The 13763-nt window shown below is 39.2% G+C and overlaps 1 protein-coding gene across 1 annotated transcript in view; it reads right to left on the reverse strand.

Moving 5' to 3' along the window:
- Window positions 1-5046: 5046 nt before the first annotated feature.
- Window positions 5047-13763, reverse strand: part of LOC128573030 (zinc finger protein 665-like) — a 45957-nt gene continuing 37240 nt past the window's right edge. Inside the window, exons 3-4 of the mRNA XM_053573249.1 lie at window positions 7734-7970; window positions 5047-7238 (exon numbers count right to left, since the gene is read on the reverse strand). Of these exons, the coding sequence (XP_053429224.1) occupies window positions 6112-7238; window positions 7734-7970 (1364 nt within the window). The 3' untranslated portion in view covers window positions 5047-6111. The remainder of the gene's footprint in view (window positions 7239-7733; window positions 7971-13763) is intronic.

The following is a 13763-nucleotide window of genomic DNA, read 5'->3' on the forward strand; positions in this document are numbered from 1 at the left end:
TCAACCCCTTTGGATCATCGAAAAACACATCTTGCATATCAGATATTTACATTACAATTCATAACAGTGGCAAAATTACAGTTATGAAGTAGCAACAAAAATAATTTTATGGTTGAGGGTCACTCAACATGAGGAACTGTATTAAAGGGTCACGACATTAGGAAAGTAGAGAACCACTCCTCTAGAGCCTCATGATCCTGGTTCCTAATCTTCCTACAAAGGCTCACTCACATCCACAAAATCCTTCATGGTAGTATTCAGCATCACCAGGTCATTGAAGAATGTGTCCAGGAAGTGGATGTCACCTTGTGTCATTGATAGGGTAATGTTGATGAGCACCCATCTTCAGGTGCTTGTCCTTGAAATTTCAATAATCCCTGTCTCCTAGACTCCTTTACTCAATCATTCCACTTGGAGCAGCCAAAGACCCTCAGCTGCCTTTCCCAGTTCTCTCCATCTTCTTTCCCCAGCTCGTCTCAAAGGCTACTAAGCACCCCCTAGTTATCTCTATAGTGGGATTTCAATAAGTCAAAATATCTTTAGGTCTCAAGTTCCAACCTTTCTCAATTCACTGAGCCCAACTTTTCCAGGCCCTTGCTCTGATCTCACGGATGAAGGCATTTTAATCACTGTCACAACAGAGATGAAGGATTGGAGAGAAAGGCCCCTGCTTTATGGATATGGAGACTTCCTGCTAAATGGAAGGTGGCCCTGTCCTCTGACTCCCTTAACTCCCTCCCTACCACAAAAACACACTTTTCTGCCAAAGCTGCTTCATGTGGGCTCTCTGGGGGCTTTTCTCCAGGGTGGCCAACTTGGAGTTCCACACCTGCCAGGGTCAGGGACAAAGTCAATGAGACTAACCTCCTCTCACTCAGTTACAACTCAGCCTACCTCCCCTTGGACTTTGGATAACAGTGAGTCACCTGCTACAATGGTATTGCCACCTCCAGTCACCTGTGATTCTAGATTCGCTCCCAGCTCCCACACTCATTTGAAGTATCATTTTAGACATTCAACCCAGCCTCCCTGAGACTTTTCCTAATCTGAAAACTGTGATGGAGACTTTGCCTATCACCCTGTGTCTGCTGAGAGCTCTGTTTCAAATAACTATCATTGTTCTCACCATCATGCACCAGAGGAAGAGGCAGGCACAGACACTCTAAAAGCTCTATTCTTTCTTGAACCACATCACAAACCCGTGAACCTATACAACAGGCTCATCACCCATACATATTCCAATGAGATAACAGAAGACTAAAGAGGAAAGTCACGTACACAGAGCCCCCAAGAGAAGCTGTCTTCTTCCACAATCTGGCATCCTTGATCAAGCTGCCTTTATCTCAGGCTTTAGCACTACCACTAACCTCTGACCTCCTGGGGTCTGTATGCTTATCGAGTTCTCCAGTACATCCATGCTGGAAGGGGAACATATACTGGGAGGCCTGACTGAGATCCTTCTGTCTATACCAGCTCCACTGGAATTGCTGTCACAAGGACCTGGTAAACTTGCCACAATTTGGCATAGAACTACCTTTTCCAACACTCAGAAAGGTCCCCCACAGTACCTATGACTAATAAAACAGGGCCTTCTCGGGGTAATTGGGGAAACTTTGCCTTCTTCTTTACATAGAATATTCTAAAATCTGATGAGTCTCCCAGATTCTTCTTTTAAGTCACCTGGAGCACATGTCACTGCTACCTGGCAATGGGCTAAGAATCGTGTGGTGATTGGCAGTGTCTCTAATGTGGGAGAATGGGGAATAATAGCAAAAACATGTCTGTCCCAAATATACCCATTGGAACTCCAAACTGGGCAACACAACTGCTCACCTAGTCCATGGGATTCCCCTGCCATCCCGATCCCTAAGACAGGCAGCTAGCCTGTCCTCATGCAGTGCACACAGAAGCATCAAAAGTTTGGCTTCCTAAGGAATTGCTGGGATAACTTAAGGTAGGGAATAAGGCTCCCTGCATTGACCCAGAAGCTTGGAGACACCTACCTTCTAATAGGGATGGCCCAGCATTGAAGTCAGAGACATGTTAATTCTACCAGTTCATAACTCTTGCAGAACAACTCACCTGCCATCACCACATCACATTACCAGGGCCTCCCTTTACACTTCTGACCTGACTATGGACAAACATGTCTCTCTTCCAGTTAGCCTAGATGGGTGGTGTGTATATTGAACTTTCATTGAGAAAACACACACACACTCACTTCTGACCCAGTACTTCTTCCAACCTGCAATTTTCTCTGCTCTTCCACACTTGCTTTCCCCCTCCAGGCCACCATTTTTATATGATGAACAGACTGTGGATAGTGTAATTGTTTTTGCATGTGATATTTAAATTTTCAGAAAGTTTTTCTGTGGAGAAAAAGATAATAAATGTGGGCATAATGGGGATTGTACAAGTTCAATTGCCTATATTTGAGAACCTGGTGAATCCAAACTGTGTTGAGAGCTTTCACAGAGCTACCCTGAACCCTTAAGGGTTCCATGGTACTGGATAAGGATTTGTGGAGTACCTTGAATGCTAATATGCTATGCTGACTTCTGATCAACCCCTCTCCTAGAAATACTTCTCAGATGTTTACTTTATCACCTGTTCCTTAAGAGCACATATTACCATAAATTCTGTACTTAGGTCAAAGTAACCTTGATGTTACCACACAAATTTACAGATAATGAAGGAAAAAGGATTGGCATTTTTGTATGTTCCAGGAAGGCCAACTTAAATTCTACACATTAACATTTATGTCCTTTTCTTATACTATATAAGCCCTGTGTCTGGGGTGTAACAACATGGACATCCTCCTGTCTTGTTGCTAAACATGACCAGGCACCCATCTATAAATTCTCTAATAAATCACCCCCTCCACTGACAAACTGAATTTGTCTTCCTTTTCCTGTGGTGTCCTGGCTCTTTCTATGTTTGGCATCACTTTGCATATATGGACCTTTTACAAAACAATTGAAGAGCTTGCCAACACAAGTCCAGTAACCAAAATATGGGCAAGGGTAAAAAAGTATTGGAGTGGAAAATCTGGGGTGTTACTTCTCATCAATTTTTGGTGGTGTTGCCATTTGTGAGATTCATATGGACTATGAAGTGACTACAGGGATGCCCCTGAAATGGCAGAGACTAGAAAACTTGACAATATAATACTGCATTACACTCTAGGGTAAGTAAGATCACCATGTAGCATTAACAGTGAATTGGCCCTTACTAAGAGCTTTGCAAGTCCCTTACTAAGAGCTTTGCAAGTGACCACAGAAGAAAGTTATCTGCTGCGATGAAGGTTAAAAAGCTAGATGAAGGATTACTGTTAGAATAGAATTTGAAAATATCAACATCCATGTTAGCATTTAGCTTTGTGGATAAGTGTGCAACTGAGAAGTTGCAATGGGAAAATCTATCCTGTTATTTTGTGCAACTTGGAGAGTGGAAGCTGACCCTGCCGAAAGTGTGAGCATGAGACAGTCCATTCATGTTCAGAAATTTGAAGGACAAAAAGTTCATATAATTACTTTAATTGAACAGATGGCAAGTAAAAAGGAGGATTTCTATGGAGATGATTCTGAACCCTGGAGACATGAGATATGTTAAGAAATAAAACTAAGTTTGGTTTGAAAATGTGGTCAAATATGCTTGGAAATCATTGAGTTTTTTTAAATTATCTGTTTTGTTTCACCATTTCCATTTTCTTCTGAAGATAGGTAAATACACAGGTTATTTCTGCCAATATAGTCCTCTTACACAGTTTACTTATGTTGACATATTGTATGCTGTATTAAATCTAAATCAAAACAAAATATTTTTATGTTTTCAATGGGCCTAGAAAAGGGCCATGTGCAAAAAATAATTGGGTAAAATTTTATGAATAGTAATTCAGGATTTAAGGTAAGGTTTCGGATCATACTCCCACATAATCTTTGTTGTAACAATATCCCCATTGTTATAAGGAAGTGAAAGTTACACAAAATAATAACTTGGAGAATAATATTCTCTAAAAAATCGAAAATTTACATCCTTAGGAAAGAGATTTTAAAGAGGTTACTCCACTGTATTACCAAAATAATGTTATTTTCACCTTAACTACAATCTTGGACAAGATAAGAAAGTTTAGCATTAGTGGAAGAATTACATTTTATTAACTATGCATCAATGTTGAAACATTAAAAACCATTTAGTTTTAGTAATCAAGACAAGTTTATTAGCTCATAACCTAAATAAAGCATTCTGAAATTCACTGTGCACTCCAGGTCACAAACACTCAAGAAGCATTACTTTCATCTAAGATAGTACTCTTAGAGTAATGCTTTCTTTAAAGATGGAGGCTATTTAGTGCACATTGATTTAAATATTTGTATAACCTTTCAGATAGGAGTTATCTTTACTGTTCTCTGATATCAGTAAAGATGTAGAAGTTATTTTTATTTTCCAGTGATATCTATAAAAATGTTTTTATTTCTACTCATATTACATCAAGTAATATTAAAATTTCTGTCCTTTATTACATCAATAATATTCAAGACTTATTGTTTCTTTTTACCATAAAGATATGTCAGTATTTTAACTAAAGCGTCAGTTTTTTCCTACTCAAGACAGAAATGGTAAAATAATGCATTTTCAAAATGTAGTAAGTTTTATTCTTTAATACAGAGATAAAATGTCTCAATTACCCAGTGTGTGCTTACATGCATCATACTTTTATGATTCAAACCTCCTCTACCCAAATTTTTTTCTTTAGATTTTCTTAATGTCGTTTATATTTGCCATTGAATTTCCATAGAAAAATTGACAGTAATCATATTCACATGACATTAAATGGCCACTCTTAGCCCCGAGGCAGAAACAACAGATCAACAGATCACGTAGTTTCATATAAATGTTAAGAATAAAGCCATCAACTAATCTGAGGATTGAACTGCATCAATATTTGCTTTTGAATATATATATTTTTTTTTTTTTGTAGAGACAGAGTCTCACTTTATGGCCCTCGGTAGAGTGCCGTGGCGTCACACAGCTCACAGCAACCTCCAACTCCTGGGCTTAAGCGATTCTCTTGCCTCAGCCTCCCGAGTAGCTGGGACTACAGGCGCCCGCCACAACGCCCAGCTACTTTTTGGTTGCAGTTCAGCTGGGGCCAGGTTTGAACCCGCCACCCTCAGTATATGGGGCCGGCGCCTTACTGACTGAGCCACAGGCGTCGCCCTGCTTTTGAATATTTTTTTAGAGTGCCATACCATCAAAGCTCACAGCTACTTCAAACTCTTGGGCTCAAGCAATCCTCTTGCCTCAGCCTCCCAAGTAGCAGGGACAACAAGCACCCATCACAATAATCGGTTTTTTTTTTTTTTTTTTTGTAGCAGAGAGGAAGGTTTTACTCTTGTTCAGGCTCCAGAACACCCAAACTCAAGCAATCTACCTGCTTCCTCCTCTCACAGTGCTAGGATTATAGATGTAAGCCATGGTCCTGCCACTTTTGAAAAAAATTTTAAGTATTTTCAATGCAAAGCATCCATAAATATATTAATAATTGTACCTGTTAAAAGATAAAGTTATTATTTTCTGAAAAAAATAAAACCAAATTATCTGGACTTCACATTTTTCTCTATAGTGAATACGTGAAGTTAATGTAAAGTCTGGAAATGTTCTTTAGGTTTTACTTGTGTGAATCCTCTGGGGCACTTAGAGATAAGTTTTAATTAAATAAGTCCACACATTTATTGTACTGTGTTAAATGTTTGCCTTTGTATGAACTCTTCGGTGATGTCCAAGTTATATTTGGGATAAAACTCTTTTCACTTGTATTATTACATCTATAGCATTTCTGTAGTACAAATTTTCAGACTTTTTACATTTGTAGGGTTTCTCTTCCATATTAATTTCTTGATATTGTTTACAGCCTGAACACTTAAGAATATGCCAGTCTTCAAATGTTTATGGTTTCTTTGTGGTATATATTTTCTGATGTTGAATAAGCCTTGAAAGACAGAAGTTTTGCTACATTCCTCAAATTTTTAGGGTTTCTCCTCAATATCATGGTTTTTGATGTTGAGTAAAATGTGAAAAGACTTTGCCAAATTCTTCACATTAGTGTTATTATTCTTTAGTATGAATTTTCAGATGTCTATTAAAGCTAAAATGAGAGGTAAAGGCTTTCATACATTCTTCACATTTGTAGGGTTTCTTTTCAGTGTGAACTCTCTGATGTTGTGTAAGTTTTGAGCCCCATTTAAAGGCCCTGCCACATTCTTCACATTTATAGGGTTTATCTCCAGTATGAATTCTTCGGTGCTGTGCAAGGGCTGAACTACAGTGAAAGGCTATGCCGCATTCTTCGCATTTGTAGGGTTTCTCTCCACTATGAATTCTTCGATGTCGTATAAAGGTGGAGCACTGGCTAAAGTCTTTGCCACATTCTTCACATTTGTAGGGTTTCACTCCAGTGTGAATTCTCTGATGTTGTGTAAGTTTTGAACCCCAGCTAAAGGCCTTGCCACATTCTTCACATTTGTAGGGTTTCTCACCAGTATGAATTCTTCGATGCTGTACAAGGGTTGAACTATGGTTAAAGGCTTTGCCACATTCTTCGCATTTGTAGGATTTCCCTCCAGTATGAATTCTACGATGTCGTATAAAGGTGGAGCACTGGCTAAAGTCTTTGCCACATTCTTTACATTTGTAGGGTTTCTCTCCAGTGTGAATTCTCTGATGTTGTGTAAGTTTTGAGCACTGGTTAAAAGCTTTGCCACATTCTTCACATTTGTAGGGTTTCACTCCAGTGTGAATTCTCTGATGTTGTGTACGGCTTGAGCACTGGTTAAAGGCTTTACCACATTCTTCACATTTGTAGGGTTTCTCTCCAGTATGAGTTATCTGATGTTGTGTAAGGGTTGAGCGCCAGTTAAAGGCTTTGCCACATTCTTTACATTTGTAGGGTTTCACTCCAGTGTGAATTCTCTGATGTTGTGTAAGGTGTGAGCACTGGTTAAAAGCTTTACCACATTCTTCACATTTATAGGGTTTCTCTCCAGTATGAATTCTCTGATGTTGTGTAAGGGTTGAGCACTGGCTAAAGGCTTTGCCACATTCTTCACATTTGTAGGGTTTCTCTCCAGTGTGAATTCTCTGATGTCGTAGAAGTTTTGAGCACTGGCTAAAGGCTTTGCCACATTCTTCACATTTGTAGGGCTTTTCTCCAGTGTGATTCCTCTGATATTCTTTCTCTAAGATTTGAAAAATGGTTAAAGGCTTTGCCACATTCTTTACATTTGTAGGGGTTTTCTCCACTATGAACTATTATATTTTTGAGGTTGGATGACTAACTAAAGGCATTCTTGCATTTATTATACCTATAAGTTTTTTCCAATATAAATTCCCTGACTGGGGAAAACCTTCGACACACTCAATACATGTGTAGTAATACTCTCGGTTATGGATATCATCATGGATAATAAGCAACATTGATGAAAGACTTTCTTCCATTTTTTATATTTGTATTAGATCTCAGGATATTGACCTTTTAGATATTTTATACAGCATGAGATGTCATCCAAGGTTTTTTCAAGTTTATTGCATTGATAATTTTTCTCATCAACATAGCCACCTAAATAAATATTTAGTGTAAAATTTTGTAAAAAGCATATCAAAATTTTCTTAAATATGTAAGATTTTTCCTAATTATTTATTCCCTGATAATGATGATTGAATAAACATCTTACCATTCTGATCCCAGGTGTAGATTTTGACATGTGTAGATAACGCTGGCTGGTGGAAGAATAACAAAGTTTTAATGAAGGACTCATCAAATTGATGAAATTCATAAATATGCTCTTCAATTTTAAATCTCTGGTCTTCAGAAACATTTGGTTGAACACATAATCCAAACATATACCCAAAGTCCTGGGTTTCTCTGGGGCTTTCAAAAGACTGGTTATTGTTTCCCTTAATAGGTGGTGCTGAAAAAAGATGCAGATATAGTTTAAATGACATGCTGAATCAAGTGAAAATAAAGTTGAATAACTACTGCTGCAGAACATGTGGCATTTATTATGGAAGGTAAAGACATTTAAATAAGAAATAGACAAATCTTTTCAGTAGAAAAACAAAGAGAGCACTCCACAGAAGACATATTTTGCCAACAGTTGGGAGAAGTACCCAGAATGTCTGGGGTGGCTGTATGGTAGAAAATATCCCCTGAACAAAGCCCTCTCTGAAGGATGAAATAGCTGTTTTTGAATGATTATAATCTCATTATAAATGAACATAAATCAAAGAAACCAAGCAAGATAGTACAATGAAAGAAGAAAATATTAATGTGGCCCTAAAGTAAAGATTTAGGAAGTAATTTTAATGTATTTAAAATATCAGTGTTAGTGATGTTATATCATCTTAATGGGAACACTGACATATAAATAAAAGGAGAAAAACAATGTGCAAAGAAAATGAAGTTATTTGGTGGAAGGCTGTGGTGGTACTTCAGCTGCAGCGGTTGGGACACGCTGGGCTATGGCCAAGGGCACTGGGGAAGTGGTCACAGTGCCGACCTCTGGGGCTGCCAAAGGCCTCAGCAATGGGACAGGCAGGACCTTGATGCCGTCTAGCAACACCCTCTCCAGCAAGCTGAGTAGAGACGAGGCTGGACAACAACAAGAAAGGTTCCTTGAGCACAGTGGCTCACGCCTGGAATCCCAGAATTCTGGAGGGCCAAGGGCTCACATGTTCAAGACCAGCCTAAGCAAGAACAAGACCTCGTCTCAAGAAAAAAAAAAAAAAAAGAGCTGGACATTGTGGCAGGTGCCTGTAGTCCCAACTACTTGGGAGCTGAGACGAGAGAATCGTTTAAGCTCTAGAGTCTGACGTTGCTGTGAGCTGTGACGCCGACAGCACTCTACTAGGAGGGACAAAGTGCAACTCTGTCTCAAAAAAAAACAAAGGTTCCTTGAAGACTCTCTGGACGGGGTCAGTGGACAAGGGAGCCCGAAAAGTGGCACCTGTCCACCCCTGTAGGTCTTCGGCGGTCTGAACTAGGAGAGAGGAGAAAAGCACCAGGTGGGATCAGAAACCAATGCAGATGAGGCAGCGGAATGGGGAGTGGCAGGAACCCGAGAACAGTGGTCCATGGATTTTTTCAAGACTCTGGGAAGAGTAAAACAGATTCATAATGATGTCAAAGTTCTCTCGCGTACAAATCGGCAAACAGCTGGGTTAATGCAGAACATTGACACAAGAATCATGCCATATATCTCCAGTTTTAACTCAGGCAGTGGAAGCCCTGCAGAGATAAAATAAAATACAGCACTTAGACTTCAGATGAGTGGAGAGGCAGATGCAGCTGGAAGAGTGGGTCTGGAAGAGCTAGTTCAATGTGCAGCTGGTCAAATGAAGCTTCGTGAGAGATCTGAGCCAGTCGGGGGAAATTGTGAAATTATAAATGAACTAATTGCTGCCTCTACGCAAAAAGGCAAGATGAAGAAGACAAGACTGAATGAGCTGGGGATCACACAGGCTGATGACAACCTCATGTCATAGGAGTTGTTTGTCAGAACTGTGGGGAATCAGTTCAAGTGGAATGGGAAAAGAAGTTTTGGGACATTTCTTTTCTGATTACAATGATGTAAATAGACAGCAAAATATTGAATTTAGCACATGCTACCCTGGGAATTATTGCTGCCATTGTAGTGTGCTTCATGTCCGTGACTGGGCTTGAGTAAATGTAGACTTAGTGCTATTTGCAGGTGTTGTACACAAAGCACTCCTTCTTTATAAGAAAGATCATAAAAATACATAAGATAGAAAATATTTGGAGATTTTATCTGAAAGCCTTGTTTTCTTAAACACAGTTCTCTCACATTATACCCGTTAGTAACTTTCTAGTGTAATTACACTTCAGCACTTCAGAGAAGCAGAGGTGAGGCAGAGAATGTAGGCCAGTGCATACAAATGCAGCAGGCGCTACACAAGCAGTGTTCTTTTTAGAGTTGTCTCTTCGTCCTGATTACAGCAGGTCTGGTTTCCATGCTTATTTACACAATACTTAATCTTAAGTTTTTGTGATTGGGAAGTTAAGTTATCTGCCTCGTCAGACTTCTTATTGAGGATCCGAGTGGTACACATTTGTATGGGGAACTGTGCAATCATCTAAGTAGCAATAGATGGCATAGCGGGTTTGAAACACACATGAAGGGAGTTGTTCAGAGCTGATGTGTATGGAGAGCATTTTCACTATTGCTGAAAGTGAATGATTAGAAAGAAGATAGTTTTCTATCACTATAACAGTATTCTGATATTTCTTACACAATTAAAATAATCACCTTTATAACCTATATCAGCTATGTTTTATTGGTATCACATTGTAAAACATAGCTTTTAAAAACATTTATAACAGAGTACATGTGACATTAATATGTCTAATGATTAAAATTTTAATGGTAAAATAATAAAAAAAGAAAATGAAGTTATTTACAAGGAGATTAAAATTAATAAAAACCCCACAAATTATGAAGCTAAGACATGAAATAACTGTATTTAAAAATTCACTAGACAGGATCAACAGCAGACTTGATGTGACAGGAAAAACAACTCAGAAAGCTTGATAAAGCAAAAAGAAAATAAAGAAGAAAAGTGAAGAGAGATTTAGGGACTTATTATTATCAAGCCAAAATATTTACAATAGAAGCTCTATAATGAGAGAAGAGAGAAAAATGAGCAGGAGGATTACTTGAATAAATGTCTGAGACCTTTCTAAAGCTAAAGGAGAAAAATAGCATAAATATAAAATAAGCTCAACCTACTTTAACTAGGAACAACAAAAAGAAACCCCAAACAAAAGACTTATATTATCGGAAATTTTAAAGTTATAAATAGGATCTTTCAATCAGCAAGAAAAATGTGACATGGCATGTTCAAGGGCACAACTATAAAATGATCAATAGGTTTTCTGGCAAAATTTCTTACAAACCAGAAAGGTGTAGGATAATATATTCCAAATGATGAAAAAATATTTATCAAGAACAAAATCATTTTCTGATGAAACTTTCTTTATATATAAGCTAAAAAAACAGGACCGGCATAGTGGCTCATGCCTATAATCTTAGCACAATGGGAGGCCCAGGGAGATAAATCACCTGAGCTCAGGAGCTGGGAATCAGCCTGACAAAAGTGAGATTCCCATCACTAAAAATAAGCTAGCCACTGTGGGAGGTGCCTGTGTCCCTGCTACTTGGGAAGTTGAAGCAAGAATACTGTTTAAACCCAAGAGTTCGAGGTTATTGTGAGCTATGACACTATGGAACTCTACAGGTGACAAAAATTAGACTCTGTCTCAATCAAGCAATCAAAGTTACAAAATAAAAAGGTTCAATGATCAAAAAAGAAAGCTTAATAATTTATACCTAATAGGTATATCCTACATGAATTTCTACAGACTCAGTTCTTCATATTGAAAAGTAAAATATTAGCCACAGTTATGTGAATATATAGAATTATAGAGTTCTATATTAAATGCAATTATATGCGTACATATATATGCTGTGGCATCATAATCATGGTGAATAAAATAGTTTTAATTCTACCATAGATTTGAAAAAATTAACTCTTAAAATAAACATAAATATGGATTGATGGAAACACAATAGAAAAAGATATAACAGAATTGAGGATGTAAAAGGCAGGGAGTTTGTATGCAATTAATGATTTTGTCTACTTGAAATAGTTTACCTTTCAGAAGTTTTATGTAGTATCTACAGTAAACACTAAGAAAATACAGCAGTACATACACATCTCAATCGGCGCCTGTGGCTCAGTCGGTAAGGCACCGGCCCCATATACTGAGGGTGGCGGGTTCAAACCCGGCCCCGGCCAAACTGCAACCAAAAAATAGCCGGGCGTTGTGGCGGGCACCTGTAGTCCCAGCTACTCGGGAGGCTGAGGCAAGAGAATTGCTTAAGCCCAGGAGTTGGAGGTTGCTGTGAGCTGTCTGATGCCATGGCACTCTACCGAGGACCATAAAGTGAGACTCTGTCTCTACAAAAAAAAAAAAAATAAAAAAAAAACTGTAAAAAAAAAAAAAAATTCGGAACCTGTAGCACAGTGGTTATGGCACCAGCCATATACACGGAGGCCGGGGGGTTGGAACCCGGCCCCCCGGCCTAGGCCAGCTAAACAACGATAACTGCAACAAAAAATAGCCAGGTGTGGTGGGTGCCTGTAGTCCCAATTACTTGGGAAGCTGAGGCAAGAGAATCGCTTAAGCCCAGGAGTTTGAGGTTGCCATGACACCACGGCACTCTACCGAGGGCAACATAGTGAACCTCTGTCTCAAAAAACAAACAAACAAAAAAAGAATAGCTAGGCATTGTGGCAGGGGCTTGTAGTCCCAGCTACTTGGGAGGCTGAGGCAAAAGAATTGCTTGAGCCTAAGAATTTGAGGTTGCTGTGAGCTATGATGCCATGGTATTCTACCTAGGGCCACAAAGTGAGACTCTGTTTCAAAAAAAAAAAAGAGAGAAAAATAATCTAAAAAGTATAGTAGATACCCAAAAGGAAATAAGAAAGGAATCAAAACATATCACTGGGAAAACCAACAAAACACAATAAAATAGAACAAGAACAAAAAGCTGTAAAGCACATTGAAAGTACATATAGTAATAAGATGGAATCTGTCAGGCTAGGGGAGGCATGACATAGCTGGTCTGGTTGTTTTATGTTCTGCTTGAGCTTCATCCAATCTCTCATTCTTACTGTTTTGTAAATTTTGCTCCCATCCTAAAGATGCCTATCTTGAGTAGTTTAGGTGGATTGATTTAGAAGATTAACTTTTGAATTGAAATGTTTATCAGTCATGGGTTCTGCTGATTATTGTTTAAGATAAGGGCTGACATGGTCTTCACTTTGAACTTAAATATATAAAAATATAACGTTGGAAATGGAAGAACAGAACAGTCTTGGAGAGGCTACTCTCACTGTTTTCCAGAATCCAGGCCTTCTGACAAATAAAGTTTGGTGCACCTATCCCCGTCTCTGCATATTGGCTAACAGTGACAGGCCATTGGATCCTCTTCATCCAGTAACATTTCTGGTGACCACAAAGGGACTGCTAGACTGCAGGTAAGTGCTGTGTAAAGTGCTGTTGGGAAGCCTAGAGGTTGCCTGGACCCGAGGATCAGTGCTCCACTGAAGTCTTGGGGCTCTGCTCTCACACACATCATCACTAATCATGAAGGTCCACCTGCCTTATTATGGTTGCATGCTGAGAACTTCAGTTCTCATCAGTTCTGATTTTGTTCTTGAGGAATTTGGTATTTCCCTATCTGATATGTATTATGGGAGCTCAGTCCTCAATCCCAATGACCGCCCATTGGGGCATAGTCTGTCTGATTAGTTTCAGTATGGGTACCCACCTGTAAGTAAAAAAAGCAATGAAATTTTACTTCAACACAGCCTAGCTGATTTAGCATCTTTGGCCTTTGAGGGAGCCTTGAATTTATTATAATGATGTTGCTGTTACACTGTTTAAAATAATAAGTTCGGGGCGGCGCCTGTGGCTCAGTCGGTAAGGCGCCGCCCCATATACCGAGGGTGGCGGGTTCAAACCCGGCCCCGGCTGAACTGCAACCAAAAAATAGCTAGGCGTTGTGGTGGGCGCCTGTAGTCCCAGCTACTCGGGAGGCTGAGGCAAGAGAATCGCTTAAGCCCAGGAGTTGGAGGTTGCTGTGAGCTGTGTGATGCCATGGCACTCTACCCAGGGCCAT

This window comes from Nycticebus coucang, chromosome 20, assembly GCF_027406575.1.
Source record: "Nycticebus coucang isolate mNycCou1 chromosome 20, mNycCou1.pri, whole genome shotgun sequence".
NCBI lineage: Eukaryota > Metazoa > Chordata > Mammalia > Primates > Lorisidae > Nycticebus > Nycticebus coucang.